The 21,246-nt window shown below is 39.8% G+C and overlaps 1 protein-coding gene across 2 annotated transcripts in view; it reads left to right on the top strand.

Moving 5' to 3' along the window:
- The window catches only part of adss2 (adenylosuccinate synthase 2), a 72,316-nt gene extending 52,934 nt beyond the window's left edge, over positions 1-19,382 (top strand). For both annotated transcript variants that reach the window (XM_048536610.2, XM_048536611.2), the window contains exons 7-13: positions 4,166-4,247; positions 6,564-6,690; positions 8,991-9,145; positions 10,869-10,993; positions 11,164-11,261; positions 14,710-14,859; positions 16,559-19,382. In XM_048536610.2, the coding sequence (XP_048392567.1) occupies positions 4,166-4,247; positions 6,564-6,690; positions 8,991-9,145; positions 10,869-10,993; positions 11,164-11,261; positions 14,710-14,859; positions 16,559-16,611 (790 nt within the window). In that variant the 3' untranslated portion in view covers positions 16,612-19,382. The remainder of the gene's footprint in view (positions 1-4,165; positions 4,248-6,563; positions 6,691-8,990; positions 9,146-10,868; positions 10,994-11,163; positions 11,262-14,709; positions 14,860-16,558) is intronic.
- Positions 19,383-21,246: the final 1,864 nt, after the last annotated feature.

Raw genomic sequence — 21,246 nt, 5'->3', positions numbered from 1 at the left:
ACTGGCATCTCCCTAATAATACAATAAATTGCCCAGATAAATCCAGTACGTAAAAAGCTAAGTACCACTCCATCAATCTACTCCTGATCATGAGTAAAATGATGAAAGGTGTCATCATCAATGATACCAAGCAGCTCTTACTTAGCAATAACCTGTTCGATATCATTTACAACTCCTCATACATGGAAACAGTCCATGTTCAAATGCAGCAAAATCTCGTCAACATCCAGGCTTGGGCTGAACAGTGACAGATAACACGAATGTCAGACAATGACTATCCCCGATGAAAGAGAATCTGACCATCACCCTGTGACATTCAATGGTATCACCATCACTGAATCTTTCACTGTCAATATCCTTGAGTTACCATTGCTCAGAAACTGAACTCTACTCACCGTAAAGACACTGTGACAACAAGCACAGGCCAGAGGCTAGGAATTGTTCAGCGAGCAATTTGCCTCCTGACTCCCCAAAGCTTATTCACCATATGCAGTCCACATGTCAGGAGTGTGATGGAATACTCTACATGTTTGGATAGGTGTGAACCCAAAAACACTGAAACTTGACACGACCCAGGATGAAGCAGCCCTGTTAGTTGGCACCACATTCACAAACATCCACACCCAGCACCATCGATGCTCCATAGCAGCAGCGTATACTGTTTATAAAATGCACTGCAGAAATTCACCAAGGCTCTTGGACAACATCTTTCACACATCCGACCTCTTCCAAGTAGAAGGACAGGAATAGGAGGTGCATGGGAATGCCACTGCCTGTAGGTTCCCCTGAAAGCCACTCATCGTTCGGTCTTGGAAATGTATCACCTGTTCTTTCAGAGTGACTGGGTTAAAATTCTGGAATTCCCTTCCTAGTGGACTGCATGGTTCATAAAAACTTCTCAAAGGCAACTAGGGATAATGATAAATGCTGGTCTAACCAGCAATGCCCTCATCCCATGCATATATTTTCCTAAAAATCTAAGTATTTTAAGGAGCTTGTAAAGCATCTCCACAGAAATCACTCAGTCCCACAGTTGGTCCTGTCTACCTACAGTTTCAATAAACACAAGTTATTGATAATATTTTTAGTTTTTTTTCTGTCCTAACAACGTCATTTACATAATAGCCAGCAAAAAACTCCAGCTTGATGACTGCCAAATGGTTTGGTATGCAGCTAGTATTTTGAAATACGTATGCTGGCTGCTTTTGCATTTAATTAGCTGTGTTTTCAGGTATAGGCCCAATTGTTTTGTTCCCAGTTATTCCCCACCTACAGAAGACAGTGACAGAATCTGGTATTTGATCCAATTGGTGGCTGGCAGCCATCCATCCGTATGCCCACTCTGAACATGTGGTTCTAGAGGGTTATCAATGGACTATTCCAATTAAATTGCCATGCAATTACGTAGCACTTGGAGATGAGGAATGTGGCTGAAACGGACAGTATTCACAAAGGAGGGTACAAACAACGTTTCTAAATAATCATAACAGTAATATGAAAAATCTAGAAAGGATAACAATGAAAATTAGATGGTCGTGGGTGTGGTGGTTGGACAGACAAAGCAGATTCAGCTGATAATTTATTCAGATCATGCTAATGATTAGCTTTCAAAAGGAAACTGGTCAGATCACACCAATTCTGGTAACCATGACAAGGGAGACACTCAAAGATGTGGCGCAAAAGCTTTTGGACATAGTCTGAATTTTGAGCAAAAAATTTAGAGTACTTATTGCAGAAATGTTGAAGGTGAGCAAGGTAGTAACTTCTCTGGAAAAGGCAAATCTGTAATATTACATTAAATTAAATGGCAGGAAAGCGAGACACTAGTTCAAACTGATCCAAGCTGAGGTTAGGGCCGAAAGAACTGTGGATGCTGTAAATCAGAAACAAAAACAAAAATTACTAGAAAAGCTCAGCTGGTTTGGCAGCATCTATAAAGAAAATATCAGAGTTAACTTGTCGGGTCCGGTGAGCACCAGTTCTGAGGAAGGGCCACTGGACCCGAAAGCTTAGCTCTGATATCTTTCCACAGATGCTGCCAGGCCTGCTGCGCTTTTCCAGCAACTTCTGATTTTGATCATGAGGTTAAGGGCCACTCTCCAGAAAACCTCCTTATGAGAGTTAACGAAAAGACAATACACATATTGATACAGTAGCAGAAAGGTCAGTCTGACATCACTTAGGAAGATAATAGGTGCTGCAGTAGAGGGGAAAAGTGTGGTGTCTTTGTAGATATTGAAACACATTGGGCTAATAATGTCTTCATTGATCTTTACTTTGTTACTTTGGTACAGCCCAGTGATCAAACTGGATACTTCCCCTGTCTGTTTAACCATGTTCACACCGTAAATTGCATTTTTGTTCGAAAGGACTTGATTTTCTGTCCGATACTACTGCACAAGTTGTTGCTAAGATGTATGCTTCAGAGCTTAAGAGTCAATGGGGGAATTCTGCTTTAAAAACTGTCTCTGGTACTTGGCTAACTGAACACTTGCCCATATAATTTTCTCACTATTTTGTTAGCTCCACATCTGCTTGTATGGAAATGTGGAAAATCTTTGTGTACATGAACCAAATGGTCACATTTTCTTTTTTAACCCTGTTTGTCCAGACAAATTGCATTTCTTATCATTGTAACTGTGCATAGTACTTAAAGTAGATGCATTTGAAGTTATTAGTTTACTAATTTCAGCATTCATTTGTTTGTGTTACAGCTAAATATCTGATATCAGGAGGTGTAAATTGGAACTTGAAGTACTGATTTGCACAATTATACAAATTGCGTTTTTCTGTATGTGTGTGGAAATCGACTGTTTACAGTATTTAGTTGACTTCTCATTTCACAGTTTGTTGAGAGTCATTTTATTAACTAGTCAGCTGATGTACTATTTACATTTCTTTCCTAATTCTCAGGGAAATGAGCCATGAAATAAGTGTAAAGGCTGAATCAAAAATTCATGCAATTTTAAACTGCGTAGAGAAGTTGCTGGAAAACTAGTGGTGTTTTGTCTTTTACTATTTGGCATTGGTTCTTAAAATGGAATACTGAAGATGATTTGTGCTGGTCTCAAATCAGTGCTTTTGACAAGTGAGGCCCTATTCATGATGATGAATTTTATTTCCAGTGATTTCAGTATAAAATTAAAGTGGTTTTTAAAAAAAAAACTCAGAAATTTGTGCTCCTGAGATGCTGCTTGGCCTGCTGTGTTCATCCAGCTTCACACTTTGTTATCTTGGATTCTCCAGCATCTGCAGTTCCCATTATTTCTGATCAGAGCTTTATTTATTGCCTTTTGGAATCCCTACAGTATGGAAATAGGCCATTCAGCCCAACCAGCCCACATGGACTCCTGAAGACCATGTCACCCAGATTCACACCACCACCACCCCCACCCACCCATCCACCCATCCACCCAAACTCCACCATCCCTGTAACCCTGCATTTCAATGGCTAATCCACCTAACTGACACATCCCTTGACACTATGGGCAATTTACCATGGCTAGTCCACTTAACTTGCTCATTTTTGGATTGTGGGAGGAAACCTGAGCATCCAGAGGAAACCCATGCAGACACTTGGAGAACATGTAAATGTCACACAGACGGTTAGCCGAGGGTGAAGTCGGACCTGGGCCCCTGATGCTGTGAGGCAGCAGTGCTGTTGCCATGTAACAGTCCATTCTTGTGAATTGCTTCTGTCAGTTTAAACAATTACCCACAAGTTTAGATCATACTGTGAAGAAGCTTGCCAACTCTTTGATTGCATAACAGACACATTTAGAACTTACAGCACGTGAACAAGCCATTTGGCCTCACCAATCCTTACCAGTATTTGTGCTCCATCCTTGTTCATCTTTTTTGGTCCTCACCATCATGTGCTTCTCTGGCATCCCTTCAAATCCATCTATGTCCAAGTGAGGTGGTAATGTAGATGCCCATATATTGTGTCAAAAAAAATCATCAGCTCACTTGACCAATGCAGATTAACAGTTGCAAAACATATATGTTTCTCCAGAATGAATGTAATTTTCATGGAAATTGGTCCTCTTTGCATTTAATTCCTATCTCAATTGAAAGTAAGAATGGCCCTAAAATTCTCTTTTTGCAAATTTGCATTCAGAAGGTTTCTGCATTTCATTAATTGAGTTTCAATTTTTTTCCTCAGGTTTAAAGTCTTGGCAAATCAGCATATGTCAATGTATCCTAATCTGGAAGTTGATGTGGAAGGAGAACTGGAAAAGCTTCGGGTAAGCTGATCAGAACTTAGTTTTACTGTACATTGTACTTATGATTATATCAGTAACCAATTGCAATGGCTAATTATTGATTGTAGTCAAAGAAGATTTTTAGAACAAATGAAAGAGACCAAATGCTTATCTAGATCTGCTCTAAAAGTTCAGTACAGCTGAAGAGTAATTATAAAGTTGCCGAGTTGTCATTCCAGATCCATGCCCAAAACACTCTGAACAGATCTTCATCCGCATGGTTGTTGGGTTGTGTGTGTTACTCTGTCCTCAGTTAATAAATGGCAGCTTTGTGTGGTCAAGTGGCGTTGTGTAAAAACTCCCTCTTGACTTAGATAACGCACTTGTGCTGAGTTGTTTGAAGACACTGGGAAACACTCAAATTGGATTGGCGTAAGACTTAGTCTCACTGGTTTCCCCTTACTGCAGGGAGATGCCAATTAATAATTTTTAGAACGTGGTTTAGGTTGAAAGTGTCTTTCAAAGAATTCTGCAAACGAAACAATGGAGTTCAAATCAGAAGAGATAAGCAGATTATTTTCTTGACATTTTAAATTATTGTCAGTACAATTACGTGGTACTTGATGTTTGCCATAACAATGAATAATGATAAGGGATTAACTGAAAGGAGACTGCCACTCAACTATCCACACTGATACCCCATCAATTTTTCATTACTTTCGTCTAGTACTGATGATTTCAGATTTCACGTTCAAGTTGATAGAATCCAGTTGTTATTGAACTCTGAATTGAATGTTTTATTTATCAGTGTCTTCATTGAAAATGACCTAAAAGTCTTTTCTGGTTTCCCTGTAATACTTGAACCAGCAGGGAAGCTTTTTTCCTGTTGAGGTGGGGACTCGAGGCTCAAATGTGCAATGAGTAAAAAAACCATTGATCCCACAAAGTCTAAGCTTCCTCAGAACATGTATGGAACAAGCATAGCAAACACAGGAGGTCTGCTAGCATCTATGGAGAGAGAAACAGGGTTAAAGTTTCAAGTCTGGTGTGACTTTCCCTCAGGATAGGGGACTAATATGGACTGGCTGTTGCCCTGCTATGTGGTTTTAATTGTTCCTCCTTATCTGTTGCACCCAAGGTCAGACCTCAACCAACAAAAACCTAAACGTAGGACAGCAAAAATCTGAATGAATAAAGATAACTTCTAAAATTAGATTTCAGGCCCAATCCAAAAATATATTCAAAGGCTTACCCTGCTTATGGAGACAAAAGAAAGTTTCTGTATTTTAGTTTCAAACATATTGCAGTTTCACATGTGAAGAAATCAAGCTTAATGCTTGGTGAACTGAACAGTCAGCAATTAACTTAGATGTGTGTTAAATAATTGGTATTGCTGCTCCTAACACAAGACCTCAGGAACAGGAGTAGGTTATTTGATCCTTTGAGTGTGCCCCACCACTCAATAAGAACGTGATTGATCTGGTTGTGGTCTCAAGTTAACGCTGTGCGGCCATAATCTTTGGCTGTCTTGTCTATTAAAAATTCACCTCATTCAGTCTTAAATTCAAAGACCCAGCATGCAGTATCTTCTGGAGAAGAGAATTTCACTCTGTTAATGTCCTAGTGAGGGGGAAAAACACTCTTCATCTCTGTCGTAGAAGGGAGACCTTGGTTTTTAAAAAAAAAGTCCCCTCATGGTTGTTCTCCCACACAAGTGAAAATATACTCTCTTTAGTCATATCAAGATCTTTTGTTTCAGAAATATCACATCTCATTCTCATCTGATCTCAGTGCCATTTCTGAGTGTTCTGCAGTCTCATTCTGGGATGGGTTGCAGTTATGTGCATGTCTTGCTGCAATCTGGAAACGAGCTTCTAGTTCCTTAAAGAACCTACTATGTTCTCACCGCTTCAAAGCCTTGTAGACACTTAGAAGAATTCAGATCCAGTTCCAAGGGTCACAGAAGTGACAATAGTAGTATAATGTTTCTGGGTCCGTTGGAGTGGACAGTGGTGGGAAAAGGTAAAAGTATTTGAAATGGGGTGAGGATGTGCGGCACTTGGGTGTGGTAGTATAGAAACATGAGTACGGAAAGACCAATAGCTTTCATGCTCTGATGCTAACTGGAAGGAAGCGCTGAGATGCTCAAATCATTTAGCAGATCCCAGACAAAAGACAACTGCGCACTAGAGTTGCTTTTGAGAAGAATGAGTCATTCCGAGTTGAGTAAAACAGATAGGCTTAGAATTATAAGCTTTGTGCCTTCTCTCTCTGGCCTCAGTAATACACAAATAAGAGTGTTGGACACCAGTAGTGGTTCATTTCTCAGCATTCACTGGAATTTGATGTCATTTTCAGGGATATGTGGAGAGAATCAAGCCTATGGTAAGAGATGGAGTCTACTTCATGTATGAAGCTTTACATGGCCCAGAAAAGAAGATCCTAGTCGAAGGAGCCAATGCAGCATTGTTGGATATTGATTTTGGTAAGATGCCTCAAATCCCTGGAAAATATTCTGAGCAGTTAAGAGCTGCATAACTGCAAGTACTACCTTTGGTACAGGATTTCGTTTCTAAGCTCTGGCGTTGTGTGAAGTATCTCTACATCATTACTGGAACAGATACCTCCATCTACCTTAGAAAGATAAAAAATTGCACTTCAGTGATATCACAAGGCACAGCATTGTAGGAAATTTTGTTTAAAAAGTTTTAAAGACCCAGATATGGGTACAGCAATGTACGAGTATATTTGGTAGTTTTTAGACCATTATGATCTTTAGGTAGTTTTGTTAAATACATCTTGGTTTATTCTCTGCTCCTCTCAAGCTTATTTTCTGATTATTTCCATCCTCTAATATGACACTGGTTCCCGTCTATGGCCAGCACAGTGATTAGCACTGCAGCCTTACAGCACCAGGGACCCAGGTTCAATTCCAGCCTCAAGTGACTGTCTACATGGATTTCCTCTGGGAATCCGCTTTCGTCCCACAATCCAAAAATGTGCAGGCTCTGTGGATTGGCCAAGGTAAATTGCCCATAGTGTTCAGGGATGTGTAGACTATGTGCGTTATATGCAGATTGGTTTGGGTGGCATGCTCCGAGGGTCGGTGTGGACTTGTTGGGCCAAAGGCCCTGTTTCCACACTGTAGGGATTCTATGATTCAGTATCTGTCAGTTTATTCTGAATTCATCCCAGTACCTGCAGAACTATGCTTCAGGTACTTCAATTTAGTTTAGGATAAACTTGCATTGCTTTAAAATTAAACTCTTCCTCTTGTAGTTAACAGCCAATGAAATTTGTTATCCTAGAAATATGCTAGCTGTATTTTAGCTAACATTTTTCTGGCATAGGTCTTTTATACTTGAAATAGCATTATGCTTGGCACCTGTGTATTTTGATTTTTAATTGGCAGACAGTCATCTAACAACTTGGGAGAATAGTAGAAGGAATGCATATATGCAAAGTGTTTTATTCGTGAACTTTACCCTACGGTTCAGCAGAGGCTGAAGTATTCCTCTGATCATGGGTTGTAAAGGCTCCTGAGTGAAGGTTTTGGAAAGGTTCTAACCATTTGAGTGCAGATAATCCCACACCAGGAAGCTGCCTTTAAATTGGTGATCTTGTTTGAATGCTATGGGATTGCTGATTTCACAAAATGGAAGAAAAAGACAGCAGAGGGATAAGGAACATTGGGTGGAGGCAGAGGGGAAGGGACTGTTAATTGGAATGTTTGACTGCAGAACTTGATACTGGTATTGGATTCCTGAAGTGAAAACAATTCCATCCATTAGCATTAACATTCTTCCACTTCCACAACATAATTGATCAAAAAAGTAGTCACTGAAGGTATCTCCTAGGTCAGGGTAACAGTGGTATCGTGGTAATGTTGCTGAACTAGTAATTTACAGCTGTGGACTCTGGTCCAAATCCAACCACAGCAACTGTTGAGATCAAAATTCCATGAATTAATGGAATCTGGAATTGAAAGTTAGTCTCATAAACTATGAACAAATATTATAAAAGCACATTTGCTTGACCAAAGTCTTTTGGGAAGGAAGTAGAATTCAAGTATGTTCATAGAATCCCCACATTGTGGAAACAGGCCATTTGGTGCAACAAGTTCATCCCACCCAGACCCATTCCCCTAATTTCGCTGAACACTATGGGCAACTTAACATGGCCAGTCGACCTACCCTGCACATTTTTGGACTTTGGGAGGAATCCGGAGCACCCGCAAGAAACCTACGCAGACAAGGGGAAAGCGTGCAAACTACACACAGACTGCCACCCAAGGCTGGAATTGAACCCGAATCCCTGGCGCTTTGAAGCAGCAGTGCTAATCACTGAGCCACCGTGCAGCGCCCAAAGTCTCCAGTCTTTTCCTGATCTGGCCCACGTATGATTTCTGACGACAGCAATGTGGTTGACGCTTAACTGGTCTTTGAAATAGTAGCAAGCAACACAGTTAAAGGGAAATTAGGAATGGGAAACAAATGGTGACCTATAACTCAAATGCATGAACAAATATAGTTATCCAAATTCTCCATCAGAGGGCTATGGAAAACAGCTGTAATTATAAAAGACCATTTACGAGAAAGTACTTGTTTGTATAAGTGTCTTTCACATCTTCACGCTCTCCCAGAGCTTTTCACAGCCTATGAATTATATTGAGGTGTGAAGAAGGTATGTGTCCCTATTATATTTAAAAGTCATATCCAAGCTTGTATGCAGACTTGAATTGAATACTAGATACAGCAATGTACTTTTTTTTTAATCCTTTTAAAGGTACATATCCTTTTGTGACTTCATCAAATTGCACAGTGGGTGGTGTGTGCACAGGTCTGGGAATCCCTCCTCAGAATGTAGGAGAAGTATACGGAGTGGTGAAAGCCTATACAACAAGGGTTGGAATTGGTGCCTTTCCAACGGAGCAAGATAACGTAAGCCTTTAAGTCATTTGGGGTGCTCTAACTCTCTTCTCCCCAAGACTCTTGTAATTTTACTGTCTCTTCGTTCAGATTCCCTCGAGTAGACAATCCCACAGCTCACTCTTATGAATTTGGCACCTTTTTGCAAAACATAAGAAAGCGGGCAGTTAACTCCTTTCCTCTTTGACTTTATCTCCCTATTCTTGAATTTTGTTCACCTTCTCCTCACTGAGGAATAGTTTGAAAGGTGGTGACGATTCCAAAGTACCTCAGCCAAATTACCATTCTTGGAGCAGTGTTGTGAGGATCTGAGACTGGCTAGTTTGCTCTGGTCTTTGCCGAACATCTACACGTGTATGTTGCCAGCAGTGAGTTAAGAGTGCAAACCTCACTCAACATTCGTACCACCGTCATGTCCCCCAATCTGAACCGTAAGAGATCTCATCCTCACCCTGCCACCCACAGAAATCAGAAGAATTACTCAGAAATTTTTGAATTAGATTTTATTGTCATGTGTACTCCAATACTGGAGTACAGTGCAAAGTGTACCACACCACCATTCCCAGTGCCATCTTAGGCATAAAAGTACCTAGGTACAAAGTTTAAAACAAAACGAAATAATCTAAGAAATTCAACATTGCAGTCCTTCTAAAGTGCTTAGCCATTCTAGGCTCTCAATCCTCTCAATCGATCGATATCCCCCACACTCAACGTCACCACAGATTCCGGGCTACCTTTATCGCTGCCGTGTTGGGCTTGCTGTCCCCTGTGCTGGACTTGCTCCCTCCTGCACTGTTTCAAAGTCAGCTCACACCATCGTTGCCAGGTGGAAAGCTTGCATCAGACACGCTGGGCAACTTCTGAGCCACCAAAATCTCCACAGAAAGTAAGTAGATTTAAGGGGAAAAGAAAATGAGTTGAGAGAAAAAAATAATAAATGTAGATAGAGCAGATGAGCTCTGGGCAGGAGTCTGCATGCTGCGCTGCTACCCTGCCACCATCTTAGTTACTTATTTATGGAATTTATGTCCCATCAATTCATTAAGTGGCGTCTTGGCTTTCTTCAGGTTTTGCAAAGCAGATTTTTTTGACATTATAACCAAATTAACAATGAACCATTGTTTAAAGTCTAGTTTTTAAAATTCAAATTCAAGATGAACCTGATACATTAGTGTTTCTTTAAAAAAAACCGTGAAATAATCAAAGTAAACTTTACATTTTCTGTATTCCATACAATTTCTGGAAGTGGCATAATGTGTTTAAGCGTAGACAATAAGGGAGAACAGATTGAGGGTTGGTGGGAGTCGGTGGTCACAGATGAGATCTCCTTCAATTCCGGCAATACTGGCATATACGGTCATAGACTCTAACACCGTCGCGGACACACGCGCACACACCATCGACTCGTTAATATTAGTGTCAAGGATAATGTCTTCACTACGAAGGCAAGTTGTCCACAACTCACTTGCCTGTCTTTATGATGATTCTGCTGGTAGGTAAACGCACTGTGATGCTTCATTCAATGTTTTGTATGGCCTCCATAATATTATAAAATATCAGATTGAGCTTTCTGTTTCCTGTTCTTTTTTGATGCTGTATTGAAGTGCTTGGTTGGAATCAGTGAGGAGTAGCTGCAAGCGTCAGGATTGTGTTTCATTGTTGCTGACTCAAAAATTCATCGTGCCTCACTAATAACTGATCTGGGATTGAGAAGTGCTTTGTTGTAATTTTATAGGATATCGGTGAATTACTACAGTCTCGAGGATCAGAAGTAGGGGTCACCACAGGTCGACAGAGGAGATGTGGCTGGCTGGATCTAGTCTTGCTGAAATATGCTCACATGATCAATGGATTTACTGCGTAAGTAATTTCAAAGATTGATTTCCTTCTTTGGAAACACAAGCTTTAATAATCAATATTGTGAACAATTTAAAGTTGAAATATATTTGTAATCAAGATTGTGAACAATTTAAAGTTGAAATGTATTTGAAGTAAGATTTTAACGCTGCTTTCTGATTTACTCCGAGTAGTTTAGCACTAACCAAATTGGACATCCTGGATGTATTCGCAGAGATTAAAATCGGAGTGGCCTACAAGGTCGATGATAAAATAATACCTCATTTTCCGGGTAAGTGAATTTTGTTAAATTCAGGGAAAGTGGGTTTTGCTGGCTGGGCCACTGCCTTTGAGAAGATGGTGGTGAGCTGCCATCTTGAACCATTGTAGCTCATGGAGTGTAAGTAGCCAAGCAGTATTGCTAGTGGATGAGTACCGGGAGTTTGACCCAGAAACTCTGAAAGAATGGTAATGTCTTTCCAAGTCCAGGTGATGAGTGCTTGGAGAGAAACTTTCAGGTGGTGGTCTTCCGAACTATCAGCTTCCCTTACTGTTCTACATGGAAGTGGCCATGGGGTTTGGATGGTGCTATCTGGGGAGTAGTGATGAATTTCAGCAGTGCATCTCATGTTTGGTACACACTGCAGTTACTGAGCACCGGTGGTAGAGGGACTGAATGTTTGTGGATATTATGCCAATGAAGTGGGCTACTTTGTTCTCAGTGTTATCAAGCTTCTTGTATTGTTGGATCTGCACTCATCCAAGCAAGTGGAGAGTATTCTGTCTCACTCCTGACTTGTGCCTCGTAGATATTTACAAGCTTTGGCGAGTCAAGAGTTGAGCTGCTTGCTGCAGGATTCCCAGTCTCTGACTTGTCCTTGTAAGCATAGTACTTGTATGGTTAGTCTAGTTCGATTTCTGGACAATGGTAATCCCACGATGTCGATAGTGAGGAATTCAGCACTAGTAATGCCATTGAATGTTGGGTGCGTATTATTGCCTGGCAGCTACATGGCATGAATATTACTTGCCACTTATCAGCCCAAGCCTGGATGTCATTCGGGTCTTGCTAAAGTACACTATGAACTGCTTCAGGACCTGACAAGTTTCAAGTGATGCTGAACGTTATGCAAATTCTGTCTGTGCCGTGTATTTTACATTACTGTAGCTTCATTGATTCTTATAGCAGTTTGGAGCGATACTAGTTTATATACAAATGTGCGTGTGTATGTCCCAAAATTTCAGTTACCAACACACTCTTGCCACATATCAAGGCTTCAAAGAATGATAATGAAATGCTCCCAATGATTCAGAAATCTAAATCACTTCCCACCCACACCAATTCTCCAGTCACATGTTGAATTGATCAATATTTCTATTACTATGCTCATTAACACATAGCATTAGGAATAATCCTGAGGTTAATGCTGTTGAGGTCCTGCTGTTTAATTTCTTGCTAATTTCCAAAATCTGTTAAGAGGACCTTTTTCCTCTTCCTACCTATTACATTGGTGCCAACGTTGACCATGATCTTTAACTATTCACCTCCCACAAAATGATTTCCTGCAGCTGCTCCAGGAAATCCTTGAACTCGTTACTCTGGTGGCAACACAACATCCTGGAGTCCTATTTACTGCTGCAGAAACGCTTGTCTCATCTCTTGACTATTGATCACTGTGGCACTTATACATTTCTTCCTCCACTTAAGTACAGATAAATCATTTATGGTATCATAGTTGTACAGCATGGTAACAGGCCGTTTGGTCCAACTTACCTGTGCCAACCAGACAACCCAATCTGACCCAGCCCAATTTGCCAGCACTTGGCCCATATCCCTCTAAACCCTTCCTATTCATATGCCCATCCAGATGCTTTTTCAATATTGTAATTGTACCAGCCTCCACCTCTTCCTCTGGCAGCTCGTTGCACACACGCCCCACCCTCTGGAGAAAGCTACCTCTCAGGTCCTTTTTAAATCTTTCCCCTCTCACTTTAAACCTATGCCCTCTAGTTTTGGATTTCCCACTCTAGGAAAAAGACCTTGCTATTCACCCTATTCATACCCCTTATGATTTTGTAAACCTCTATGAAGTGCCATAGACTTGACTCTGACTGTGCTGCTTGGAGGAACAGTTGATGTCACCAGTGTACAAAATAGAAAATCAATGATCAAATATGATTGACAGTGCAGACTCCTGCATTGCATGCCTAGTTCTCCTGGATTGCCTCATGGGTCATCCATTCCCAACCACCAACCCCCCCCACCCTCCTGTAAGTTCCAAACCTGTGCTGTGAGCTCATCTCTAAACATGCTATCCATGAGTTTCTCTGTCTTGTGGATGCCCACAGTGACTCTTGTCACACACGAGTTCTGGAACTTGGAACTCAAGCTTCTGTAGCTGGTGTTACTTCATACAAACCTGTTCATCCAAGACACATTGGAAAGCTGTGGATGCACACGTTCTGCAGAATATGCATTTCTCTTAGCCAAGTTGACCCGTCACTGTAACTTGTAGCCTATTTATTACATACAGAACAAGTAGAAAATTTTTTCAGTTACTCCCCAATAATCTGCTTCTTCACCTGGTACCAAATTAGGAGCTAATTACGGGAAACTGAAAAGGGTTGAAAAAGAAAGGAGTGACCCCTCACCCCTTTCGCCAAACTAACTTTTCAAGCGCTCATTTTACATCATGTACTTAAAGCAGCACCTTGTAAACACCATGACAGCAGTGAAGAACGCCTCCCTTTGAGCTTCGTGTGAAAAGAAACTAATTCAAGCTTCTGAAAACATGTTTAAACCACTCCCCTCGTAAGCTGGCTGCAGCTGCTCTCAGGCAACTTGTATAGCCCTGTTTTAAGGCTAGAATAAGAGAAAACTTCCCTTAGAATAATTGTTGATTAGTTTCTTTATTGAAGAAAATAAATAGACTTTAGATCAAAATTTACCCTCAAAACGCTATGACTCACCAGTTCCTGGAATGGAGCAGTGGGCGTTTGGCTGATTGTTTTGTGCTATGATTGAACTCTACAATTAGCCCCACTTTTCTCTTTCACTTTAGCTCTGCAAACATTTTATCCCTTCCCAAGTAGTTATTCACTCTCCATTTGCAAGTTGCTATTAAATCTGCTTCCGCTGTCCTTTCAGGCAGTGATCATAACACTCCTGCAGATTTTAGATTGGTACACTGTTGTAGTACTGAGTGAGTGCTGCAATATTGTGGTATCCCCTCCCCCACCCCCAAAAAATGGGTGTCGAACTTAATTATCCAAGATGATAGGTGACCAGGATTTGGTCACTTATTTAGGGGTGAAGCAGTAGTGATTTGCTCACTGTTAGCCAGTGAGGAGTATGTTGAAACAGTGATGCCTAGAGAAGTCGAAAGTATGGATAAGGTTTTCAGCACTGGATTGCCTGAGACATTAAATCTGATTTGGAATTCTGCTGCATTAACGTAAAACATAATTGATAATTGGCTCCAGCTCCAGCAAGTCACCTGCAGGATGTTGTGTGAATGCAAGAATCTTCCTAAAGGATACTGGAGCATGAAGTAATTTGACTGCATTGCACTGACCATAGTATCAAAATGACTCTGCAGTTTTCAGTATCACCAAGGTCCAAATTTGCAGGCTGGAATATACCATAAATCACTGAAATGTTAAGAGGGCTTTTTAAATCATAATAAGTTCCAAGTTTGTTTCGTTTTCATTAAAATAGCAATGTATCAATTGTTTCGCAGCTAACCAAGAGGTTCTGAACAAGGTAGAAGTTCAATATGTGTCTTTACCTGGCTGGAACACCAGCACAGCAAAATCAAGAACGTTTGAAGATCTGCCAGCAAATGCACAGAACTATGTGCGGTTCATCGAAGGACATCTTGGTGTGCCAGGTAAGTATTACAGTCACCAAGTGTCACATCTCTCAAGTTACTGAAAAACACAAGGTAACCACAAGTTACTTCCAAGAATTATAACTCGATGCCTTTTCTTCTAATGACACTATTTGAGCATGTTTTGGCACACCTCATGGTTGTCATATCTGAGATGGATCTTGAGCCTTGACCTCTGGCCAATTTAATATCTGGCTGTTGAGATGTATTTAATGATGATATTTTTAACAAATCTGTTCTGGCATGTTTTGACACATGTCCGGAACAGGTGAGCCTTGAACCCAGGTCTTCTGGCCCACAGGTAGGAACACTCTGCTGCACCACAAGAGCCCCGAGATGTATTTAAACATTTATTGAGGTTTTCAGCAATAGTAATAGCTGGTGTGCATTCATCCATTATATTGAGCTGTTTTGAGCTTATCTAATATTGGGCTGAAATGTGGGGAGGGTGTTATTCCAATCTCCTACGTTAATTCCAGCAGGAGACCAGCAAGACACCACCAGTTGGGTTGGGTCAGTCTGTTCAGGAACAACTTCTTTGCCTTGTAAGCTGTTCACAACAAAAACGACAACGGGAAAAAGAGCCTTAAGTAGGGACTATCTGTTTCTGAGTCTGGAAGGGGACTCAGCATTGCAGCCATCAGTTCTACACTGAGTGAGTGGACTTGCTGAGAGGTTAGACCACCACTCTGACCTTATATCTGTCCCATGCCCTCCTACAGGCTCTACACTAATGTGCACTATTGGAAGTTCTCCCTAGTGCGATCCTAAGCAGATTTCAATCATTAGAGACATTATATTAGTTATGTAACTGACATACTTCACAGTGATCTGTGACAAACCAACATTTACTGGAGGCACAAGGGCCACTTCTAGCCCATTCTTATTTTTTTCCTTTTGTTATTTGGTAATGATATATTTTGGATGATTGGCTTTCTTAAATCTTGCTAGTGTTGTGCCGTTATTCCCTTTTCCTTTTCTTGTTCTTGTACAAATTTGAATATTTTAGGTTTCTTTTCATTCCATTCCTCCTCCAGAATGTTTGAATATATACTGTTCACTGAGAACTGCTGCTGTGAAATTGACTGTTTCTACTTCCCTTGATCACACCAATATATCCCCATCGTTAATTTGTCCTCCCTTCTCTCAGCTTCAGATCTGACATTACTAAATCTGTTCATGTATCTCCTGGTCATGTCAGCCTTGGCTCTGATATAACATTCACATTTTTCAGGGTCGATAGGTCATGAGTTTGAGGTTGAATTCCTAGATTTTGAGTGTTTAATCTGGACTAGTAGTTCAGTGAAGTATGGAGGAAGTACATCAGAAAGTGCCATCTTTCAAATAAGGTGTTAAACCTATGTACCTTCAAATGATCATCAAAGGTACTTGGAAGCTTTCAAAGAGCTGTTTCTCCTAAGTCCTTGCCAGTATGTCTCTCCGTCTGCATTGAATATCATCAATGTTCTGGTCTATGTTAGCTGTTTATGGAATCTTGCTTTGTGCAGATTGGTTGTAGTATTTGCTACGTTGCAAAAGCGTATGCACCTCCAAAGTGTTCCATTGATCATAAAGTCATGAGTTTGTGAAAGATGCTGTTCTAATAACATTTTTCCCCTCTTTTCTTTCAGATTCATTCATGTTAAAACATGTTATTTGAGCAGAGCTAATGAGACCTCTAATGTTTTTGTGTTTGCAGTTAAATGGATTGGAATTGGCAAGTCAAGAGAATCAATGATTCAGCTTTTTTAGAATTGGTGTTGCCAAGAAGAGCCCCAGAGTTAACTTCAGCAAGTTGATCTTTGGAAATGTTACATCTCCACATACCAAAATTAGTATTCTTTTTATCTGACAGAAATGTAGGGATGCAAAAGCTCTGTTTTTGGGTGGGGGAAGAATGTAGGAGTTATTTCAAAAAATGATGTGTTGAAACTCCGTTCACAAAATGTACACTCTTTATTTTGTTCAGGGATGGTTTAGTATGCTGCTGTCAACAAGTATTAAGATTTCATTGCTCTGACATTGTTGAGCTTCAATATAACCTACTGACACTTCTTTGATTTTTAGATGTACATTGGTTTTTTAAATCTAGCCAAAATTGCTGATTTATATTTTACTGATAAGAGGTGAATAAAACAAAATGAAAGATTATTCCTTATACTTTGGAAGAATGCGATTCTGGTTTCTCAGTGAGTCTGACTGACTTTTACCATCCCAACTGCTATAGTTGCCCTATTGTTAGGGCAGAGCTTTGACTTTTTGCAGCGGGTAATGGTGCAAATATTTTGGTACAGATGACACAAATTGCAATAGTTTTAGAATTCTAAGCAGCCCGTGTAATTGGGAATTAGAACATCAATGCATGTGACCAGAGGGTTGATCATTTGTTTGTCACAGGTGTTTATTTAGTTGATTCTTCCTGATGATCATATTCTAGTAGTTTTTAGAAATGAAATCTATTGCACCAAATTTTGCTTCTCTACGAGGGTAACTAAGCCTCTTCATCACCACTGTACAGTACTAACCAAGAAGGAATTACATGGTAGATATTAAATTGGGAATCTCCGGTGTGTCATGCATGGGAGGTTCAAGTGAATTTTGTTTATTGTGTGTTGCTGGCACCAGCAGCTATGACAGATTCAAACAGTGTGAAGAATGATTTTATGTAAAAGGGATTAATAGATGCAGCATAAACTATTTTAACAGTTCACTACCAGGAACAATACAATTTTTATTATTAAAATTTTAAGTAACAATGTACGAGAAGCTCCAAGATTTAGAAAGGGTCGGGGTGGTGGGGCAATTTCTAAAGATACAATAGCGATGTATCTGGGCACAGCCTTAAAATTAGAGGGGGTAAATTTAAAACTGAAATGAGACGACATTCCTTCAGCCAGAGAGTGGTGGGCTTGTGGAATTCATTGCCGCAGTGTGCAGTGGAGGCCGGGACGTTGGATGCCTTCAAGGCAGAGATCGACAAATTCCTGATCTCAGAAGAAATCAAGGGTTACGGGGAGAGTGCAGGGAAGTGGTGTTGAAATGCCCATCAGCCATGATTTAAATGGCGGAGTAGACTTGATGGGCCAAATGGCCTTACTTCCATTCCTATGTCTTATGGTCTTATGGAGAGATATCACCTCAAATGATGGTCTATCTACTGTGTCCTGTACAGTAATCACATGCTTCTTTCACCCTATATTGGTTGAAGTTTCACTGATGTCTAAGTCCTGTTAGGTGGTGATGAGAAACTCCATACACAGACATAGTGACCAATTTCTGAGCTGTAAATTTTAGCATTTTTAAACTCACATGGAAAAATGAAGTAAGAGGAGGGTGGAAGCATGATTTGAAATTCAATGTAGAGTTTAATCAAGAGCTAGACAAAAAAAAAGTTGACAATTCAATGTTGTTGGTCACTTTTTAATGTTTTATCATTTACCATTTCTGAAGTATGATCCTTTTTTAATGAACAAATCCCTCATAAATGTTGAATATTTGAATGTTTCAGGAGAGCCCCAAACTAAAGTGGACCTTTTTTTGCCCCTGCAGTCTATAACTGATTTGCTTTCCAGCCTTGTGCGGTTGTCCAATTTGGATCATTAGCTCTTTTGGCTCCTGGTTTACTGTTGCCCTACAATGGCTTAGAATTGTTAAAATTGGTAGAATTTCACAACTATTGTATCTGTGCCAGCTCTTTGAAGGAGTTGGCCCCTTAGTCTAATTCTCCTGCCTTTTCCCCATAGCTTTTTATATTTTTATTAAATATTTTTCCCATCCTTTTTTAAAAGTTATTTGAGGTTCAAAATCAAGTAGAATATTTCATGTCTTAATAGGCTTGTTTTGTATAGTTTTTAAAATTACATAAAATTTTAACCTCTCCAAGCACTGGCAGTCACACAGGAGAACACTTCAGTACTTGTTCATAAAATAGACTAAGTACATACCACCATCCTTATCTTGCAGCATTCAACAAACTGGTATTCTTCAGTGTCAGAGTATTGGACCTGCAAGTGATGGTTCATTGACTTCTCCAGCCTTTGTAGCATTTTTAATAATTTAAACTTTATCCACTGAAACCGAGCACTTGTTGGTGTTCTTCAGAGACGATGATCTGGAGACTTCCAATTTGACTTGTCCAGCAAGTTTGTTCTCATCACATTTTTTACACCAGAGATCAATGCAGATTTGCACAGTTTCATCGCTTCTTCAACTACTCTCTAAAGATTTTGTTTTCCTATGTTTCTGCCTATTGAATTGTTCTTTAAAAGAATGTCAGTCACTTTGTACTGTAAATTCGTAATGTGGCTGGTGTGCAAAATATTTTCATGGAGTTGGAGAGGACACAGTTACAGAGAGGATTCATGTATATTATGCATGGATGATTAACTTGTTTGTGTACAGGCTGTAAGTGTTTTACTTTGTAAATTATGCAACTCTTGACTTTTTAAACACGTAACTATTCAAGTTCCAGGTGGGCTGGTAAACTTATCTTCAGAAAATAAATTCTACAATGTAACACCCTTTTTTTTGTCTCTGATTATTTTAACTAGTGGTCCTTGAAGGCAAAGATGTAATCATTGTACTATATAAACAGATTTAAATATTGAAATTCCTTTTATAACTTGCAGTCACTTTGTTGAAATGACACAATGCTTGCTGGATTTAATCATAGTAAAGCTGATCATTTCAGATTAGGTTTGTGGCTAAGGTCTGATGAAGGATCTCATGCAGAAATACTCATCTGCAGTTTTTGCTTTCTGATGCAAATGCTGTTGATGCTCAGAATCCGAATTAAAAAAGAAAAAGTGCTGGAAACACTCAAAAGTAGGCAGCATCTGTGGAGAGAAATGTCTGACAGACAAAACTGTTAATGCTTCACATGTGTGACTTGTCATTAGAATTTAGAAAAGTTAGAAATATAATAAATTTTAAGTAAGTGTAGATGGAGGGGATGTTTTCTGTAATGTTTTGAGGTTTTAGCAGCTCTTCTGCCAGAGTTACAGCACTTAAGTAGGCAAAGTCCCACAGAAGTTTACTGTCTGTTTGAGAAAGAAAGGGCATTTAAACATTCTACCCTATTTATATATTATCTAAGACATGCTTTACAAGATAATAATTAATACAAATGCACCTATAATCAGACCAACTTGCTAGAAACGTGAAAGGTCAGAGTCTTCTAAAAATTATTGAGTTACTGACTGTTACTAATTCTTGTCTTTGACCTTTTAAAACAAAAGGCAGTCCAGAAGTATCAAACTCACTTGTCAGGATACCTATCTGGCTTTACATTTAAAGGGAGTTAAGAGTTTGGTCAAATTTATTAAATGGGAGAATGTTTGTTTTCTAAAAGTCTAATCTGGAATTAATGAAACATTCCACTGCTGCTAATAAGCAATTTTAAGTTCTGTTTCCAGCTTTTAAAAGAAAGACATGTTCTGTTTCTACAAAAATATTCTATCCTGCTGTTGTTGGAATGAAGTGAGATAATGTTGGTGACCTTCTGCCTCTGGCACCAAGTCACAGGATGACCATTGGGTGAAGCTTGTGATTCAAAATGCAGCCATCACTGCCATATCAGCTCAACAGATGTTGATTGGCAGCTCTGCTTGTTTGCTATTCTTTATTGAGAAACCAGTGAGAAGGATTGAGGACTGTTATCAATGGTGGAAAGTGACAAACTGGGCAATTGGATAGGTCAACTTAGGCTTTAAAGTAGAGTGATCATAGAAATATTTCGGATCTTTGTGGTCTTGGTAAAAAAATGAGTGAGGTTTTTTTTTAAAAGATGACAGGAACTCTTTCTTGTAACCATTCTCCAAAGGGACAGAGATGTAAATGTCCTGCTGACTGAAAACAGGAACATTAACTGGTGTACAAAAGTCCCATAGTCCTGGCTGCTTTCTCATGCTGAGCAAAGCTATATTGGTGGGGACCATTTTGAATGAAAGCTATCAGCACAAATATTTTAAACATTTGTAGGCTGAGCAAAACAATATTCATAATTATTTTGAATCATCCCATTTACCCTGGTACGTGCGGAGGTTCACCACGTTGAAATCAGTTTGCAGCAACTGAAAGGTTACTGTATCAGTTTGTTTCAGTCACAATGATGACCAGTGGCTTAGGGACTTTGCATCTGTGGATATGCAGAACCAAATGTAATCTAGGAAGAATAAAACATTTAAAATGTTCTTTGTCTTGATACACATGGTAGTTTCAAATTATTATCAAGTGTGTTTAGTGGAATCTGTGCAATTGCTTTTCATACATTGTCTGCCTGTTGTGCAATGTCTGGAAAAAGTTTGTCTGTTTAAGACTCCAGCAATTCCCCCCCCCCCCCCACCCCCCCTGCAGGAGCAACAATTTTGAAGTGAATAGTTGAATTTT

The sequence above is a fragment of the Stegostoma tigrinum genome, chromosome 9 (assembly GCF_030684315.1).
Source record: "Stegostoma tigrinum isolate sSteTig4 chromosome 9, sSteTig4.hap1, whole genome shotgun sequence".
Taxonomy (NCBI): domain Eukaryota; kingdom Metazoa; phylum Chordata; class Chondrichthyes; order Orectolobiformes; family Stegostomatidae; genus Stegostoma; species Stegostoma tigrinum.
This window is presented reverse-complemented; position numbering and strand designations above follow the sequence as displayed.